At 44.0% G+C, this 20,479-nt stretch overlaps 1 protein-coding gene across 2 annotated transcripts in view; it reads right to left on the bottom strand.

Moving 5' to 3' along the window:
• LOC115111274 (receptor tyrosine-protein kinase erbB-4-like) overlaps window positions 1–20,479 on the bottom strand; it is a 526,495-nt gene that overhangs the window by 249,172 nt on the left and 256,844 nt on the right. For both annotated transcript variants that reach the window (XM_065013654.1, XM_029637163.2), the window contains exon 2: window positions 13,971–14,122. In XM_065013654.1, the coding sequence (XP_064869726.1) occupies window positions 13,971–14,122 (152 nt within the window). The remainder of the gene's footprint in view (window positions 1–13,970; window positions 14,123–20,479) is intronic.

Here is a 20,479-nt window from a genome sequence, read left to right as displayed (position 1 = left end):
ACATTGTCTCATCTTGACTTTCAGATTAAACTGATCGTAATTTGCACTGATCATGATAGAGAGAGAGAGAGAGAGAGAGAGAGAGAGAGAGAGAGAGAGATCCATCTAGACAGACACCGTTGCCCTAGAGCACACAAACTATATATACCTCGGCCTAAACATCAGCGCCACAGGTCCTTCTATGCCATCACAAGGAACATAACATTTGACAAACCAATTAGGATCTGGCAAAATATACTTGAATCAGTTATAGAACCCATTGTCCTTTATGGTTGTGAGGTCTGGGGTCCACTCACCAACCAATAAATCACAAAATGGGACAAACACCAAATTGAGACTGCATGCAAAATTATGCAAAAATATCCTCTGTGTACAATGTAAAACAACAAATAACGAGCCCAATACCCGCTAATTATCAAAATCCAGAAAAGAGCTGTTAAATTCTACAACCACCTGAAAGGAAGCTATTCCCAAACCTTCCATAACAAAGCCATCACCTACAGAGAATAACATGTGGAAGAGTCCTCTAAGCAAGCTGGTCCTGGGGCTCTGTTCACAAACACAAACAGACCTCACAGATCCTCAGGACAGCAACACAATTAGACCCAACCAACTCATTAAAAAACAAAAATATCCTTACTTGACACATTGGAAAGAATTAACAAAAAAACCCAGATCAAACTAGAATGTTATTTGGACCTAAACAGAAAGTACACAGTGGCAGAATACCTGACCCCTGTGACTGACCCAAAATGAAGGAACGCTCTGACTACGTACAGACTCAATAATTTTTTTATTTTATTTCACCTTTATTATAAGCAGAGCCTTGCTATTGAGAAAGGTTGCCATAGGCAGACCTGGTTGTCAAGAGAAGACAAGCTATGTGCACTCTGCCCACAAAATAAGGTGGAAACTGAGGTGAACTTCCTAACCTCCTGCCCAATGTATGACCATATTAGAGACACATTTCCCTCAGATTACACAGATCCACAAAGAATTCAAAAACAAATCGGGTGAAATACCACAGTCTGCATCACAGCAGTAACATTTGAGACCTGTTGCCACAAGAAAAGGGCAATCAGTGAAGAACAAACAACATTGTAAATACAACCCATATTTATGTTTATTTACTTTAACTATTTTCACATTGTTACAAAACTGTATAAGAGATAATATGACATGTTAAATGTCTTTAATCTTTTGGAACTTGTGTGAGTGTAATATTTACTGTTCACTTTTTATTGTTTATTTTCTTTATCCATTTCACTTGCTTTGGCAATGTAAACATTTGTTTCCAATGACAATAAATCCCCTTGAATTGAATAAAGAGAGAGAGAGATCATTACTCAGAGAGAGAATAGGTCAGGGCTGGGTTCAGAGAACCACTTCCAGGTTCCATCTGCATCATTAAGCTGCCATGGTGAAAGAGATGCAATCGGACAGAGATACTATGAGAAGACAACACCTTACAATCTCAAACTACAGTCCTGGAAACAGACACACAACTGGACGGTGATGCTATGTTTAATAAAAGACTCAGAGAGAGGCCACTAGGCAAAGAAACTATAAGACAAAGCACTTCTCTTCCTCCATCTACAGTCCTAGAGACAGACACAGAGTAGAAGCTACACGACAGAGATACTATAAAAAGACCAAATATAATTTAAGACGACAAATGTTCTATCTTTTTCCCTCTCCCTCTCTCTCTCTCTCTCTCTCTCTCTCTCATAGTACAGGGCCCATGTTCACAAAATAGTCTCAGAGTAGGAGTGCTTATCTAGGATCTGTTTCATCTTTCATAATGAATACATTAATATGTACAGGGTGGACAATCCCATTCTGAGACGCTTTTTGAATGCAGTCCGAGACACAGACAGAAAGACAAGACAAAGACAGGCGACACTCCTCCAGACAGATATGAAATACTTTGGTTCAGAAGCTCAAGGTCTTTTCTCTCTTATCACATCTCTAACGTCTCCTCCACGTTCCACAGTGAATTAAAAAATGGACGAACAGAATAAAGCGGAGGATATGCTGTGCCTGTTTTCAGGGTCCTTTTATCAAAGCATAGCTAGGCTAATGAAGGACATGGCCGGGTCACTCAGCCTATTGTGGCCAGGCTAGCTCAGACACAGATCAGCCCTGAACAGCTATCCTTGCTCCTCCAGCTGAGGCAGACATGCTTTTGTAGAAATTGATTTCAATTTGCCTCGTGAAACTTCTCCTTCCCCTGTCGTTCACCTTTTGTCAGTCGACACGGAGGAGAGAAGTAGAGGAGAGTAAGATACGGTGTGGAGACGTCTGAGAAGGCAGTCCAGAGCGGGGTGGCCTTTTGTACTCCTTTACTCCTTTCTCTCTCTTTCTCTCTCTCCTGGTTCCTTTTATTCACTGGCCAGTGTTCTGCAGTGATAAGCAAAGAGCAGCCACCGGTCCCTCTCTGTATCGCTCTCTCTGTGTATGTGTCACTGTGTGTGTGGATGTGTCAGTGTGCGGTTGGGCATGTCTCACTCTCTCTCTCTCTCGATTGTGTCCTTCTGCAAAGATCTTTTGGCAAACTCCAATCGGGCTTTAGTCTTTTCAAGTGAGTACAATTGAGAACAATTCTACTCTAGGCTGAAAATGTCATTTGAATAATGTCGCAAAAGCCTGTTATGTGAGTGTTTTATTCCTTTCACTCCATGTGGATCGGTTCAGGTGTGGGTCTATTCTGGACGGATAGTAGAAAGGCCTAATAGCAGGCCAGTCTGGCTGTATTTTTACTTCAGATACTGATGCGCTGTTTGTTGCAGATCATCATTCTCCCAGGTCCCTCCCAGCAGTTAATCAGGAAAGCTTAACACGTGTTCGGCCTCCTTTCCAATCCACATAACTATTCCTCGATGTTTTAATCTGATTAGGCTACTTCAAAAGTCTCCTGCTCGGTTACTTGCGCATGTTCATCCATTCCAGCATCCAAACTCTGCAACAGCCATTCGATTCATGGAAAGAGACATCCGTTACAAAACACTAATACGTTGAATTACATTGGGAGATTGTCAAACCAAGCCTTTGAGTAGGGAGGGATGTATTTTCTGTCAGTCGAGATCGACATACTCTACTTGATTGTGTTGTTGAAAATGAAAACCATAATGATCAGCGCACAATGTCTGTAATCGTATTGTGCATTGGCAAAGAGACCCGTTGGTGAAAAATGTGTTGCTTGGATTATAAATACAGCATCAACATTTTCAAATCTGATTTACATCTAGCTGATCATTGTCTGCATCCGTCTCTGACCTTCTGGCCCGTTACCCCTGTGTGGCATCGACTCAAAACCACAAAACCATGCTGAACACTCCATCCCGAGGTGATGGACACCATCACTTCACTTTTTTACTCTCTGAGGTCAGAAAAGAAGAGAGAGAGATGAACTGAGAGAGAGGGTGAGAGAAAGAGACAGAGAGAAGTATAGATGAGTGAGAGCGAGAGAGACAGAGGGACACATAAATAGTGTCCCCTTCTAAATGTCTAGACGTCATGTCCAGACACCCCTGAATCCTGTCTCTGTACACAAACCGGTGGGTCGGTAACCAACCTAGCCATCCACCATGATGGATGGCCCTTTAATGAAGATGTCAATCAAAGGTGTGTAACATCATTAGCTGTTTCTGGGAGAAGAGGAGAAGACACTGTGTCCCAGCCAGGCCTGAACTACAGGGCCATGCATCTTCCTGACACTTAAGTTGCGTCCAAAATGGCAACCTATTCCCTATATAGTGCTCTACTTTGGAACATCTCCCTATAGGCCCTGGTTAAAAGTAGTGCACTATATCGGAAATAGGGTGCCATTTGGGACGTACACAGCAGCAACTTATGTCAACAGAGAGCAGGAGCTAGTTATTGACATCGACCAAAACCTCTGTTCACAACAATGGTGATTGTCAATAGAGTGACTGGCTGTACCTGGGCTGTCAGGTGAAGGGTTGGACAACCACCACGTGATCTGATCACTGTCCCAAGTGGCTGGATGCCAGAACTACGACAGGATGACAAGGAAGGAAGGAAGGAAGGGAGGGAGGGAAGGAGGGAGGGAGGGAGGGAGGGAGGGAGGGAGGGAGGGAGGGAAGAGAGAACAAGAGCTACATCAGAGTGAAAGAGAGAGAATGAGAAGGAGAATGAGAAGGAGAACAAGAAAACATGAGAGAGAATCTCCGGGGTGGCTCCAGCCAACACAGTCAAACCAGTAAATCACGTAAAGGAAGAAGAAGCAATTTGAGGCGCTTCTTTCATTTCCACACTCTATCTATCCACTATCTATCTATTCCAGCAGCGGGGCCATGACAGACAGGGGATAGAATGGCCTCCCCACACCCAGCAGGGCCACAGAGAGAAAATGTATCTGTCAGTCAGCCTGGGAAAAAAACGTTTAAACCTTGATACAGCACTGTGCACTGTGCAAGATTACACATACACACTCACACAAGCAGACGGACACAGGGACAGACGCATGTACGCATGAAAGTGCAAACACATCATGCATACACACATAACCACACACTGAAGCACACGAAGGCCCAGACATACATCTCACATCGCTCTCTAAATAATCATTCCAAGGGAGTAGGGTTTAAAGCGAATGTCACCAAGCACACAGACACCCTCACCTACCTCATACTACTATCCCTTGCCTGCTGTAATGTGTTCCTATATAGAACAGGGAGAATCAATATAAATCTAGTGGATAGTGGGATCAGGCATCTCTCTGCTTCTGTCTGCTTAGCTCCTATAACTGTGTCTTTCCTGACCACCATCAGTCAGACAGCAGACTGAGATCCAAGAGAAAAAGTTAAGAGCCTACACAGAATTCCAACATTGCCTTCAGCGCCTCCCCCCGCTCTCTCTCACTCCTTCTCTCTCTAGCTCTCTCTCTCTCGCTCCTTCTCTCTCTACCTCTATCTCTCTCTCTCTCTCGCTCCTTCTCTCTCTAGCTCTATCTCTCTCTCTCTCTCTCTCTCTCTCTCTCTCTCACTCCTTCTCTCTCTAGCTCTTTTTCTCTCTCCCTTTCTCGCTCCTTCTCTCTCTAGCTCTATCTCTCTCTCTCTCTCTCTCTCTCTCTCACAATTTCTCTCTCTAGCTATTTCTCTCTCTCGCTCTCTTGCTAACTCTCACTCTCTCTCGCTCTCGCTCTCTCGGCTCGTTCTCTCTCGGCTCTTTCACTCTCTCCCTCTCTCTTTCTCTCTCTCTCTCTCTCTCTAGCTTTCTCTCGCTGTCTCTAGGTTTCTCTCTCTCGCTCACTCTCTCTCTCGCTCTCTCTCGCTCTCGGCTCTTTCTTTCTTGGCTCATTCTCTCTCTCGCTCTTTCTCTCTCTCGATCTATCTCTCTCTCGTTCATTCTCTCTCTCGTTCTTTCTCTCTCTCTCGCACACTCTCACGTTCGCTCTCTCTCGCTCGCTCACACTCTTGCACTCTCTCACTCTTTCTCTCTCTTCCTCTTTCTCTCTCGCTCTCTATCTCGCTCGCTCTCTCGCGCTTTCTCTCTCTCGCTCTCTCTCACTCTCTCGCGCTCGCTCACTTGCTCTCTCTCGTTCTCTCTCACTCTCTCTCGCTCTCTTGCGTTCTCTCTCCCACTTTCTCTCTCACTCTTTCTCTCACTCTTTCTTTCTCGCTCTTTCTTTCTTTCTCTCGCTCTCTCGCTCTCTTTTTCTCTCTCTCTCACTCTCTTGCTGTCGTTCTCTCGCACTCTCTTTCTCTTGTTCTCTCTTGCTCTCTCTCGCCCCATCTCTCGCTCTCTCGTTCTCTCTCGCTCTTTCTCTCTCTTACTATTTCTCTCGCTCTTTCTTTCTCTCTCTCGCACTCTCTCGCTCTTTCTCTCTCTCTCTCTTTTTCTCTCTCTCTCTCGCTCTCTCACACTTTCTTTCTCTCGCTCTCTCTCACTCTCTCTCTCACTCTCTCTCAGCTCTGTCTTTCTCTCTCTTGCTCTTTCTCTCGTTCTTTCTTTCTCTCACGCTCTTTCTCTCTCTCGCTCTCTCTCTCACTCTCTCTCGCTCTCTTGCTTTCTCTTTCACTCTTTCTCCCACTTTCACTCTCACTCTTTCTCTCACTCTTTCTTTCTCGCTCTTTCTTTCTTTCTTTCTCTCTCTCTTTTTCTCTCTCGCTCTCTTGCTGTCGTTCTCCCGCACTCTCATTCTCTCTCTCGCTCTCTCTCACTCTCTCGCGCTCGCTCACTTGCTCTCTCTCGTTCTCTCTCACTCTCTCTCGCTCTCTTGCGTTCTCTCTCCCACTTTCTCTCTCACTCTTTCTCTCACTCTTTCTTTCTCGCTCTTTCTTTCTTTCTCTCGCTCTCTCGCTCTCTTTTTCTCTCTCTCTCACTCTCTTGCTGTCGTTCTCTCGCACTCTCTTTCTCTTGTTCTCTCTTGCTCTCTCTCGCTCCATCTCTCGCTCTCTCGTTCTCTCTCGCTCTTTCTCTCTCTTACTATTTCTCTCGCTCTTTCTTTCTCTCTCTCGCACTCTCTCGCTCTTTCTCTCTCTCTCTCTTTTTCTCTCTCTCTCTCGCTCTCTCCTTCTCACTCTCTCTTGCTCCTTCTCTCTCTCGATGTATCTCTCTCTCGCTCTCTCACACTTTCTTTCTCTCGCTCTCTCTCACTCTCTCTCTCACTCTCTCTCAGCTCTGTCTTTCTCTCTCTTGCTCTTTCTCTCGTTCTTTCTTTCTCTCACGCTCTTTCTCTCTCTCGCTCTCTCTCTCACTCTCTCTCGCTCTCTTGCTTTCTCTTTCACTCTTTCTCCCACTTTCACTCTCACTCTTTCTCTCACTCTTTCTTTCTCGCTCTTTCTTTCTTTCTTTCTCTCTCTCTTTTTCTCTCTCGCTCTCTTGCTGTCGTTCTCCCGCACTCTCTTCTCTCTCTTCTCTCTCTTCTCTCCATCTCGCTCTCTCACTTGCTCTCTCACTCTCTCACTCTCTTCTCTCTCCACTTTCTCTCTCACTCTTTCTCTCACTCTTTCTTTCTCGCTCTTTCTTTCTTTCTCTCTCTCTCTCTCTCTTTTTCTCTCTCTCTCACTCTCTTGCTGTCGTTCTCTCGCACTCTCTTTCTCTTGTTCTCTCTTGCTCTCTCTCGCTCCATCTCTCGCTCTCTCGTTCTCTCTCGCTCTTTCTCTCTCTTACTATTTCTCTCGCTCTTTCTTTCTCTCTCTCGCACTCTCTCGCTCTTTCTCTCTCTCTCTCTTTTTCTCTCTCTCTCTCGCTCTCTCCTTCTCACTCTCTCTTGCTCCTTCTCTCTCTCGATGTATCTCTCTCTCGCTCTCTCACACTTTCTTTCTCTCGCTCTCTCTCACTCTCTCTCTCACTCTCTCTCAGCTCTGTCTTTCTCTCTCTTGCTCTTTCTCTCGTTCTTTCTTTCTCTCACGCTCTTTCTCTCTCTCGCTCTCTCTCTCACTCTCTCTCGCTCTCTTGCTTTCTCTTTCACTCTTTCTCCCACTTTCACTCTCACTCTTTCTCTCACTCTTTCTTTCTCGCTCTTTCTTTCTTTCTTTCTCTCTCTCTTTTTCTCTCTCGCTCTCTTGCTGTCGTTCTCCCGCACTCTCATTCTTTTGCTCTCTCTCGCTCCATCTCTCGCTCTCTCGTTCTCTCTCGCTCTCTCTCGCTCTTTCTCTCTCTTACTCTTTCTCTCGCTCTTTCTTTCTCTCTCAATCTCTCTCACTCCTCCTCTCTCACTCTTTCTCTCTCTCGCTCTCTTTTTCTCTCTCTCTCTCTCTTGCTCTCTCGTTCTCTCGCACTCTCGCACTCTCGTTCTCTCGCACTCTCGTTCTCTCTCGGTCTCTCTCTCTCGCTCTCTCTCAGCTCTTTCTCTCTCTCGCTCTTTCTCTCTCTTGCTCTTTCTCTCTCGCTCTTTCTTTCTCTCACGCTCTTTCTCTCTCTTGCTCTCTTTCGCCCTCTCTCTCGCTCTCTCTCCCTCTCACTTTCGCTCTCTCTCACTCTCTCCCGCTCTCTCTCTCTCGGCTCTTTCTCTCTTGGCTCTTTCTCTCTTGGCTCTTTCTCTTTCTCTCTCTCTTTCGCTCTTTCTCTCTCGCTCACTCTCTCGCACTCTCTCTCGCTCTCTCTCACTTTCTCTCGCTATCTCGTTGACTCTCTCGCACTCTCTTGCTCTTGCACTCTCTCGCTCTCTCTCGGCTCTCTCTCTCTCTTGGCTCTTTCTCTCTCTCGCTCTCTCTAGTTATTTCTCTCTCTCGCTCTCTCTCACTCTGTCTCACTTTCGCTCTCTCTCATTCTCTCCCGCTCTCTCTCTCTCTCTCTCCGCTCTTTCTCCGTTGGCTCTTTCCATCTCTCGCTCTTTCTCTCTCTCGCTCTTTCTCTCTCGCGCGCTCTCGCTCTTTCTCTCTTTTTCTTTCTCTCTCTGGCTCTGTTTTTCTTTCTCTCTCTCACTCTATCTCGTTCTCTCTCTTTCTCTCTCTCTCTTTTTCTCTCTCTCCCTCTCCATCTCTCTCTCTCTCTCTCTCTCTCGCTCACTCTCTCCCCTTCTCTTTCTCTCTCTCTCTCTCCCCCTCTCTCGGTCTCGCTCTCTCGGTCTTTCGGCCTCTCGCTCTTTCTCTCTTGCTCTTTCTCTCTCGCTCTCTCGGTCTCACGGTCTCTCGCTCTCTTGGTCTCAAGCTCTCTCCCTCCCTCTTTCTTTGTGCAGGGTTATCTCTCTCTCTCTGTCCTTATTCATGTCATATTAAAGTGATGGAAATGAACTTGCGAGTACGCTAATAGCGATTGTCAATCCAATCTAGGCGCGCCTCAAAGACAGGAGCTCGCCAACACTTCATCAGTCTTCATTAATAATGAAGGGTGCTGAGGAACAGGGGAACGTAATCTGAGCTGTGTCCCAAATGGCACCCTATTCCCTAAAAAGTGCACTACTTTTGACCAGTGCTCTATGGGCCCTGTATGTTCAAATGTAGTGCACTATGTTGGGAATAGCATGCCAGTTGGGATGTATTCTGCTCTCATCTAGCCTAGCAACTACCCAGCCAGGCAGTACACATACACCAACCAACCACGCCTGAGGGACAAATAACCAGCCTGTAAAAAGTGAGAAGAAGAGGAGGAGAGGGGGAGAGAGAGAGAGAAAGAGGGAGAGTACGTTTCCTTCCCCATCCAGGCTGTATCAGGACAGAGGCTGCAGGATAGGTAGAGGATGGCCCACAAAACAAGAGGTGGAGGGAGAGTAAGAAAAAAATGCAGGTCAAAGTCTCACTCTTATCATGTCCCTATTTCGATGCACAGAGGTAGGTGTCTGCTGTCATTAATGCAGACAGCTCCTCTTATCCTGAGTAGAGGCAACTGGCTGGGGACAGACTACTTTAAATGACTCCTCTGCTCCTCCGTGTTCTCCAGGCTCATTAAACCCTATTTGACCTCTGTCCTCTGGAACACACAGGGTCAAAATAACTCCAGGGGACTGACTGCTACTGTAAGGGCCATTATGATGTTGTTTAAAAGTTCCCGACCCACAACCCAATCAGCCCAGTCTCGTGCTATATACACTGAGTGTACAAAACATTAAGAACACCTTCCTAACATTCCTAATACTTTTACCCTCAGAACAGCTTCAATTCGTCAGGGCATGGACTCTACAAGGTGTCAAAAGCATTCCACAGGGATGCTGGCCCGTGTTGACTCCAATCTTTCCCACAGTTGTGTCAAGTTGGCTGAATGTCCTTTGGGTGGTGGATCATTCTTGATTCACATGGGAAACTGTTGTGAAAAACCCAGTCGTTTTTGACACGTGCACCTGGCAACTATTACACCGTTCAAAGGCACTTAGATCTTTTGTCTTGCCCATGAACACAATCCATGTCTCAATTGTCTCAAGGCTTAAAAAATCCTTCTTGAACCTGTCTCCTCCCCTATACACTGATTGAAGTGGATTTAGAGATGCGCTTTGCAGAAATCTTATTTCAGTTTATGTAACAAAACAAGCAAGAATACAGTAGAGAATCATTGTACCATCTAAACCGCTGTACAAAACCGAAAGTAATAGACTCAAAAACTAAACCTAAGAATGGGAAGCATGGAACTAGCGCGCATACTATGGAAACTAGCGCGCATACTATGGAAACTAGCGCGCATACTATGGAAACTAGCGTGCATACTATGGAAACTAGCGTGCATACTATGGAAACTAGCGCGTATACTATGGAAACTAGCGCGCATACTATGGAAACTAGCGCGCATACTATGGAAACTAGCGTGCATACTATGGAAACTAGCGCGTATACTATGGAAACTAGCGCGCATACTATGGAAACTAGCGCGCATACTATGGAAACTAGCGCGCATACTATGGAAACTAGCGCGCATACTATGGAAACTAGCGTGCATACTATGGAAACTAGCGTGCATACTATGGAAACTAGCGTGCATACTATGGAAACTAGCGTGCATACTATGGAAACTAGCGTGCATACTATGGAAACTAGCGTGCATACTATGGAAACTAGCGTGCATACTATGGAAACTAGCGCGCATACTATGGAAACTAGCGCGCATACTATGGAAACTAGCGCACATACTATGGAAACTAGCGTGCATACTATGGAAACTAGGGTGCATACTATGGAAACTAGCGCGCATACTATGGAAACTAGCGTGCATACTATGGAAACTAGCGTGCATACTATGGAAACTAGTGTGCATACTATGGAAACTAGCGCGCATACTATGGAAAGTAGCGCGCATACTATGGAAACTAGCGCGCATACTATGGAAACTAGCACGCATACTATGGAAACTAGCGCGCATACTATGGAACATATCTACATCTATAAGGTGTCATAGCTTTTACCTAGATTCACCTGGTCAGTCTATGTCATGGAAAGAACAGGTGTTGTTCATGTTTTGTACACTCAATGTATAAAACAATATAAAATAATACTCACTTAACTACTTTTCAAATGGAGTTGTACTGTCAATGTAGTTATGTTTTAATTTGAGAATGATGTGCTGCTGGGAGTAATAATACAAAGTTTATATAGCACTTTTGAGAGAGAGAGAGAGAGAGAGAGAGAGCATTTCTTATCAGACCCCCTCCAACCCGCCACCTCTTTTCTTCCCAGTCTCTAATCGTCAAGCTAATGATGTGAAATCTAATGGAAATATTTACAGTTTCCGTTTGTCAATGATAGTGGTATAATTAACACCATGGACTGTGTCTCAAATGGCACACTATTCCCTAAAATAGTGCACTATTCTATTCCAAAGGTTTGATGGGTCCTGGTCAAAAGTAGTGCACTACAATATATAGGGAATAGGGTGACATTTGAGACACCAATCACATCACTCCATTTAACAGTAGAGACACAAGGCAGGGAGCCACTATTAGCCCGACAGGGGACTGATAGGTTGGGAGAGTTGGAGGGCTTAGTGCTATGATGTGGTAACTTCTAGCGGTAAAACTGTACGTACGGCCTGCAGGCACAATGCTTTATTAGTTGTTATAAGCATGTATGAAACTTAATCATGTCTTATTATAAGGTTTATAACATGTTAAGCTCGTGAGCCAACCAACCTACGCCAGATGTAAAGGAATGCGGTAGAGTTGTAGATCTTGTGACTGTGGCTACAAGGAGACTGTGACGTCAGGGTCAGGGAACGGTGAAGGCCTTCTCAGATGGATTACTGGATCATATCCTGCCCATCCAACTGAATGAAGGTGACAGAAAGTGATCTAAGTGTTACCTTATCTGTGAACCATCATGTGGAAATTAAATGTGCTGCAAGATTTCTTGCATTTTGCTGGCGAGAAACACACTTTCACAAACAAGTCGGATTCAACACACATACACATACACCAAATACACACAGAAAAAATCTAATGATCTTGGGGCAGAATTCCAGTTATTAATCTTATAGCTGGGTCTTGATTCATCAGCGGTATGGATGAGGTTTAGAAGATGGACTCAATTTACTGCTAAAGCTGTTCAGGGGGCTTGGGATGCAGCCATCCATCTCTGGCTATCTTTAAAAGGGAGGCAAAGCACAGGCATCACTTTCAATCACCCAGTAGACAGCCACCCAGCCAAACACACTGCTCAGACTGCCTGGCCACCATGCAGGAAGGAAAGAAGCTTCTAGCTAGGTTTTATTTCCCTCTCCTCTCCCCCTCTCCTACACCTCAAGGTGAAGTTTTCCTCCTCCTCCTCCTCCTCCTCCTCCGCTGCCCCAGGGATGGCACATTATTAATGTGTTTTAAAATAATAATAATCTTAACAACCCAAAAATACACACATTACCTTGCCCTCCTCCTGCTCCCGTGCTGCTTGGCACCCTGTGTTTCGAATTAGTATGTTCAATTAACCCTGGTTAATTGTGAAGCCTTGGCACATGCACAGCGCCACGGGGGGACATTTTGTAAACGAACAGCAACCAGCCTCTGTTATATGGTCATGTAAGGAAATGACAGCGTATTCTAGCAAGGCTTGTAACCAAGGTTCTAAACCCTGTCACTCGATGTGCATCCCTTCGTGAGTTCTGCAATGGCAAACTGCAGCATACAAAGAGCTAAATTGAACTTTGAACTGATTGTAGGATTGTAGCTTTGTAGCAGAGACTAACGATAATCGTAATGTCTTCACCAGAACATTGCTTCCCTCTCATACTCACAATGTTGAGCAGTGTCCTGTTAACTCTGTAGGGGGCCAACGGTAACACTGCACTCTCCACCGCTCCCCTCCACAGCACGCCACACTCGATATAGTGGTCGACATTGTTATTTAGAGGAACACAGAAGGGCTTAAATTATTCTGTTTTGTTTTGTTATGTAAAACAGTACTGTGTTATGCCTTGATGCTGGTGGCCACACAGATACACAGCTTTTACATAAGAGGAAGACTGTTTCAACACAAAAATACTAAACATGTATCACTGAGGGTATTTTCTTTAACAAACACGGATTAAAAAGTATTTAAGCAATTGATCAAAGCCATTTTTAGAATGGGGGTTATAGTCACCTACTTTTGCAATGTAATTTCTGAATCGTAACACATAGACCTGGTAAACTTGATTAGGTGACTCTGTCTAAACATTGATCACTGGATCAATGTTAAATACATTTGAGGCCAAGTCCTCTCTGGCCTTGCTGGAGATTGGGTTTCCTACCACTACATTAAAGCACCATCTCATAAAGTGCTTAGGGTTCAGACAACCACCCCATTACAACCCAACACACACAATAATGCAGTCAGCACAACAGGGGTTACCCCCCCCCCCCCCCAATTATCCCAAATGGACTGAAATCTTGTGCTGCATCTCAAATGTTACCTTATTCTATATAGTCCATCTAGTTCACTACTTTTAGCAACTCATGTACAGCAGTTCACTGACCTGCCTCCAACCCCCCATTAACACATCATTACCACATTACCACATAATTATTTCACTTGGCCTCAGAGGGTGTGTGAGTGTGCATGTGTATGTAAGTGTGTGTGAGTGAGCGTGTTTTGGGTCACTTAAGCAATTGCACCACTGGTCCCTCATCTAACCTACAATCAATCCCAAACAAACCATTTGATTATTATGTATTCTAAATCTCTAATCAAAGAGGCTATGGATTGTGTTGAATTCGAGAAAAATAATCAGGTCATCATACTTCCATGAAGTCTCACAGCAAGCAGAAGGGAACATGGAGACAATCAGTGTTTGGTATTTAGAGATCAGAGAGGATGACGGTCTGACTGTCACAGACAGCCTAGCTGATTGGTAAGAGAAGACCTACACGTAAAACCATGTCAGACCAACAAGGTTGAGTGGACAATGACTGGTTCCAACGTGAATTGATGAGACACTGAAATGTTCAACAACGTGAGGTGTGATTCCAGAACAGATTGTCCAAGTCGTGATTCTAATACTGATGTGTAAGTTGGGTCTTACCCTAAAGAAGGAGAGGTCTAAGATTAAAAGCTAAATAGTTGGGGAAGAAATACAGTGAAAAGCTAAGAAGGGATGGTAGTTCCTCTTACCCTGAGGAAGGAGAGGTCTCTGGAGCGATCGATGCTGGTGATCTCCAGGTTCCCCATCACCACCTCACAGTTCTCATAATACTTCCTTAGGGTGCGGTACTGCTGCTCCAGGTCTGACAGAGTACTCAGCTTGTTCTCTGTGCCGGCGCATACTGCAGAAAGAAAGAGGAGAGAGGAGGAGGTATGTTAGCTATGCGTTCATGTGTGTGTGTTTGTGTGTACAGGAAGCCCCTGAGGCCCAGTGGGCAGATGAGTCCCCGTTAGTGTGTGTCCAGGCTACTGCTATGTAATTAAAGCCTGTCTTTTCCACCCATCAAACACCTTTTATCCCCACTAAGACAGGAGACATCTGCCCTGTCAGCTGCTGCTGCTGCTACCGCCGAGAGGACAGCCCAAAACACCCCAAAACAACACAAAATCACAACAAATGCACAATTGAATGCACACGCACACACACACGCACGCACGCATGCACGCACGTACGCACGCACGCACACACGCACACATTATTTCACTTGGCCTCACACACACACACACACACACACACACACACACACACACACACACACACACACACACACACACACACACACACACTGTGGGCTTAAGTGGTGCTTGGTCCATCAGTAAAGAGGTGAGGCAGCAGAAACATGTCATAACCTCCATTGCCACATGAAAACAAACAGAATAAGGACCTTTCCAGTCAGAGGTGAGTAAAAGGTTATGCAAAATACTGCCATATTTAACATCAATAATACAGCCCCACCTGCACTCTTTTTAGAGAGATACAGAGAAGAGAGTGTGTTTCCCCTAATGGCACCCTATTCCCTATATAGTGAACTATTTTTGACTAGGTCCATAGGACCGGTAAAAACAATGGTGCAATATAAAGGGAACAGGAAGCGATTTGGGATGAAGACATTGCCTTCTCCCACATTACCATTCAACCCTAGCCATGTTGTCACTGTGGGCTGTTTCTAGCCACTTCACGGTTGACAGGGGAGCTATCGCCTTGACAGGGGTGGCAGAATCCTCTCAGAGTTGTCACACAGTCACCCATGAACTGCCACACACCACCATAGGAAACAAACACACACACCTGTTTACTCCAAACACACACACCTGTCTCCTCCAAGACAGCTCCCCTCAACTATTTTACCTCAATTGTATGTACCATTCTGAGAACCCTGTCTCTGTGATCTGTGCTCTTTCTCTCTCTCTCTCTGTCTGGCAGTTCTTTGTATTTCCCTTCTTTTCTAAACGTTTAGCTCACACTTCCCCTCAGAGAAATCAATCAAAAGAAGTCAACCTCTACTCCTTGCTAAACTCAACTCATACCCCCTTGTTGTATTAGCAGTACTGTGAAAGCCAACTTTCATTTGATTTCCTATTTATTTCCCCTCCATTACCTCTCAGAAAATGGATGGATGAGAAACAGAAGAATCAGCTTCAAGGCAACATTGGGCTATAAAGACAAATGAGATCTTGTTCCAACAATTCCTCCTCACATGATATTAGATTACAAGAGGCAGAGGGAGCATACAGATCTCACCGAAGAGTAAAGAGATGCGTACAAAATGATACCCTATTCCCCATAGGAATAAGATGCCATTTGGGACACAACCAAAGCAAGGGAGAGGCAGGTATCAAACAGAGCTAGCATGCAGATCAGGTGTGATGTGGTAATATACAATGAGGCCTGGGTGTTTTCAATAACGGTTAACATTGGTATAGATGGAGGAGGGAGGAGGGGGATCATAATATAGGGTTTCCAGGTAATAAACACTTATTATAGCCTCAGGGTACTGTGATGAGATGTCAGGTATTGTGGGATTTGCAGGGTATGTCCCAAATGGCACCCTATGCCCTACATATAAGTAGCACTACTTTCAAAAGTAGTGTGTTATGTGGGGATTAGGATGCCATTTGAGATGCAAGCGCAGTCTCCCAGTGAAAAGGACAGTTTATAATATATCATCAGCCAGTCTCCCAGTGAAAAGGACAGTTTATAATATAACATCAGCCAGTCTCCCAGTGAAAAGGACAGTTTATAATATAACATCAGCCAGTCTCCCAGTGAAAAGGACAGTTTATATTATATCATCAGCCTGTCTCCCAGTGAAAAGGACAGTTTATAATATAACATCAGCCAGTCTCCCAGTGAAAAGGGCAGTTTATAATATATCATCAGCCAGTCTCCCAGTGAAAGGGACAGTTTATAATATAACATAAGCCAGTCTCCCAGTGAAAAGGACAGTTTATAATATATCATCAGCCAGTCTCCCAGTGAAAAGGACAGTTTATAATATAACATCAGCCAGTCTCCCAGTGAAAAGGACAGTTTATAATATATCATCAGCCAGTCTCCCAGTGAAAAGGACAGTTTATAATATAACATCAGCCAGTCTCCCAGTGAAAAGGACAGTTTATAATATAACATCAGCCAGTCTCCCAGTGAAAAGGACAGTTTATAATATAACATCAGCCAGTCTCCCAGTGAAAAGGACAGTTTATAATATAACATCAGCCAGTCTCCCAGTGAAAAGGACAGTTTATAATATATCATCAGCCAGTCTCCCAGTGAAAAGGACAGTTTATAATATATCATCAGCCAGTCTCCCAGTGAAAAGGACAGTTTATAATATAACATCAGCCAGTCTCCCAGTGAAAAGGACAGTTTTTAATATATCATCAGCCAGTCTCCCAGTGAAAAGGACAGTTTATAATATAACATCAGCCAGTCTCCCAGTGAAAAGGACAGTTTTTAATATATCATCAGCCAGTCTCCCAGTGAAAAGGACAGTTTATAATATAACATCAGCCAGTCTCCCAGTGAAAAGGACAGTTTTTAATATATCATCAGCCAGTCTCCCAGTGAAAAGGACAGTTTATAATATAACATCAGCCAGTCTCCCAGTGAAAAGGACAGTTTTTAATATATCATCAGCCAGTCTCCCAGTGAAAAGGACAGTTTATAATATAACATCAGCCAGTCTCCCAGTGAAAAGGACAGTTTTTAATATATCATCAGCCAGTCTCCCAGTGAAAAGGACAGTTTATAATATAACATCAGCCAGTCTCCCAGTGAAAAGGACAGTTTATAATATAACATCAGCCAGTCTCCCAGTGAAAAGGACAGTTTATAATATAACATCAGCCAGTCTCCCAGTGAAAAGGACAGTTTATAATATAACATCAGCCAGTCTCCCAGTGAAAAGGACAGTTTATAATATAACATCAGCCAGTCTCCCAGTGAAAAGGACAGTTTATAATATATCATCAGCCAGTCTCCCAGTGAAAAGGACAGTTTATAATATATCATCAGCCAGTCTCCCAGTGAAAAGGACAGTTTATAATATAACATCAGCCAGTCTCCCAGTGAAAAGGACAGTTTTTAATATATCATCAGCCAGTCTCCCAGTGAAAAGGACAGTTTATAATATAACATCAGCCAGTCTCCCAGTGAAAAGGACAGTTTTTAATATATCATCAGCCAGTCTCCCAGTGAAAAGGACAGTTTATAATATAACATCAGCCAGTCTCCCAGTGAAAAGGACAGTTTTTAATATATCATCAGCCAGTCTCCCAGTGAAAAGGACAGTTTATAATATAACATCAGCCAGTCTCCCAGTGAAAAGGACAGTTTTTAATATATCATCAGCCAGTCTCCCAGTGAAAAGGACAGTTTATAATATAACATCAGCCAGTCTCCCAGTGAAAAGGACAGTTTTTAATATATCATCAGCCAGTCTCCCAGTGAAAAGGACAGTTTATAATATAACATCAGCCAGTCTCCCAGTGAAAAGGACAGTTTTTAATATATCATCAGCCAGTCTCCCAGTGAAAAGGACAGCCACCAAAAAAGAAACCTCCATACACTTCAATAACACCCCCCCCCACACACACACACACACAACGTTTCACTGAGATTGAATGGTTATTATTCTGTTATGAAACCTTAATGGCAATCCAGCTAAATCATTTGAGGACGGTCAACTCAAAATGCTGTTGTACATCACATACAACATCACATACTCAGTTCTGCGAAGTGGTAATAGCTGAGTTATCAGTGATCGGTAATGAAAGTCTACGGTATCTGTAATGGAAGCCTACAGTATCTATAATGGAGGCCTATATCGCCATGTAAGCCCGACATGGTGTTGACTGCCCAGTGAACGACAGCAAAGCCACCTGTATAAACCTGGTTGGATGCTGGGAAGTACATGTGAACAAAAGACACAGGTAGAACAGTGTGCAGGCTGACTTGTGAAGGCATGTTACATGCAGAAATAAATAATACATTGTATTTCTCTCTCTCTCTCAGAAGCACAGCTGGCACACACCTGCACAGAGGAGATTCTCCCCCTAAAGCGTGGATTCCCATTCAGAGGAACTGAGGCCCAATGTCTTCATTTCTATGGCTTTATCCCCCACCCCCGTTCCTCCTCGTCTTCAGAGGATTGATTTCATTTCTTCTCTGGGATTTCCATTCCAGAAATGATGGATTGAGGCAATGAATCTCAATATGGGATTTCTTCATATACTTAACTAATAGCAGGATTAGAAGCCTGCTGTAAAAAAAACAATATGCATGTCTGTTTCAGGCGTGTCTGTGTTTGTCTGTGTGGGCATCTATATCGTTTTGATAGTAGCCTTGGCGTGTGCAATAAAATCACGTTAAATATGTTTCACATTAATTTACACAAGGCTGTTTGTTAACCAAGGCTCTAAGGATGGGGTATTTTTGCATGAATTATAAAGACACCTTATTGCCATGGAATATGGTTGAAAATTGCAATAATGTAATATTAAACTCAATTACAACTCAATGCTTAATCTCTTTGATTCCCTCCCTTTTCTCTCAGGTAATCTACAGTGCACAGTGTAGTTTAGACATCTTTATTAATAAGCATGCAACTGTATCCCTCAGTAAATATCAACATCAAAGAGCTTCATCAGCTATTCAAACCGTTTCTGTGTTAAATCATGTTCACTGTAAAACTGATGTGTAAACAGACAAATGCTGCATGATAAAATCATGAATAGAAATGCAATCTACTCTAGAATCCTTCTCAACGTAGAAAATCTATGATGACACTGATTGATTCATATTTTTGTTTTTGGCAGAACTAAAAGTCTGCTTTCCCTTGGCATGCTAACAGACCTCATTCAATTCAATCACAAAAACCATATAGGGGCAGATAAGCCCAAATATAATTATGTCAATTATTCCCCCAAATAACCTTTTCTATGGATTCAATTCCAGAATATCCAAAACATCATAATTATCTTTGGTCCATCTCAAGTGTCATGCAGCTATAATCAAATAAATGAGACAGTTTCCCTCTCATTCACTCAAGCCCACACAAACAAACCTCTAGCATTTCCCCATAAGTCCTACCACTTCCTTTACAGGAGCAATATGGTTTGGAAACCAAGTGAAACCAAGCTGCTGGTGATCACCTCTGACACTGAAGCATGCTGCTTAATATCACACGTAGTGTAGAAACTGTCCAACCCTACTCCCAAACTGCACCATAACCATAGAAGGAACCGGTTGCATAAACATGACATGTACACTTGGAGGAAACCACCACATACTTCAACCAGTCACGTAGAGTGTGTTTCATGCTGTGATGAGAGAAGAAAAACAGATGGAAAATCTAAATGAGTGAAAGAGAAGGTTGGATGTGAAAGGGTCTGCTTTCTCTGCTATCATCTCCAGATAAGAAGCGGTTCTGATCTGCTCTCCCTGTGTGACATTGAATAATCCCTCCACCCCTCTGTCTCTCTGTCTCTCTGTCTCTCTCTCTCTCTCTCTCTCTCTCTCTCTCACTCTCTCTCTCTCTATCCATGCTCTCCTCTCTCTCTCTCCATACTCTCCTCTCTCCATTCTCTCTCTCTCTTGCTCTCTCTCTCTCCATGCTCTCTTCACTCTCTCTCTCTCTCTCTTGCTCTCTCTCTCTCTACCCATGCTCTCTTCACTCCCTCTCTCCCCATCCTCTATTCATCACTGTATTGCTCTCTGTCTACATCACTCTCCCTCTATCACCCCTCTACCTCTTATTCCACTCTGTCAATCCAAGTTTTCTTTCTCTTTCCCCCTCGGTCTATCACCCCTCTGTCTCTTCCCACTCTCTATCACTCTCTCCAACTCTCTCTCTTATCTCACTCTCTATCAGTCCCCCACCTCTCCATAGAGCAGCTTATAGACTATATCCTGTGAGATGGGTCTCGTGTGAATGGGTTTCAGCAGTTTATAGAATTCTCACTCCAGGGATGTATGGGCCCTCAGAGTCGCAGAGGTGGACGCAGTTTGGAAAGTGGACAGTAATTGGCATGACATGCCCTGAGAGTCTTCAGCAGGCTTACCACAGATCATAGACCATAGAAATAGAAATAATAGAAAGGGTGTCTCCCTTCAAGTCAATGGTGGCATAATGGATGGACTGACAGCCATTTTGAGTGTACCCCATTGTCTCACATCAGATAACATGACGGGCGTCTGC

The sequence above is a fragment of the Oncorhynchus nerka genome, linkage group LG3 (genome assembly GCF_034236695.1).
Source record: "Oncorhynchus nerka isolate Pitt River linkage group LG3, Oner_Uvic_2.0, whole genome shotgun sequence".
Classification (NCBI taxonomy): Eukaryota; Metazoa; Chordata; class Actinopteri; order Salmoniformes; family Salmonidae; genus Oncorhynchus; species Oncorhynchus nerka.
The sequence above is the reverse complement of the archived record's forward strand: the minus strand, read 5'-3'. Positions and strand labels throughout refer to the sequence as shown.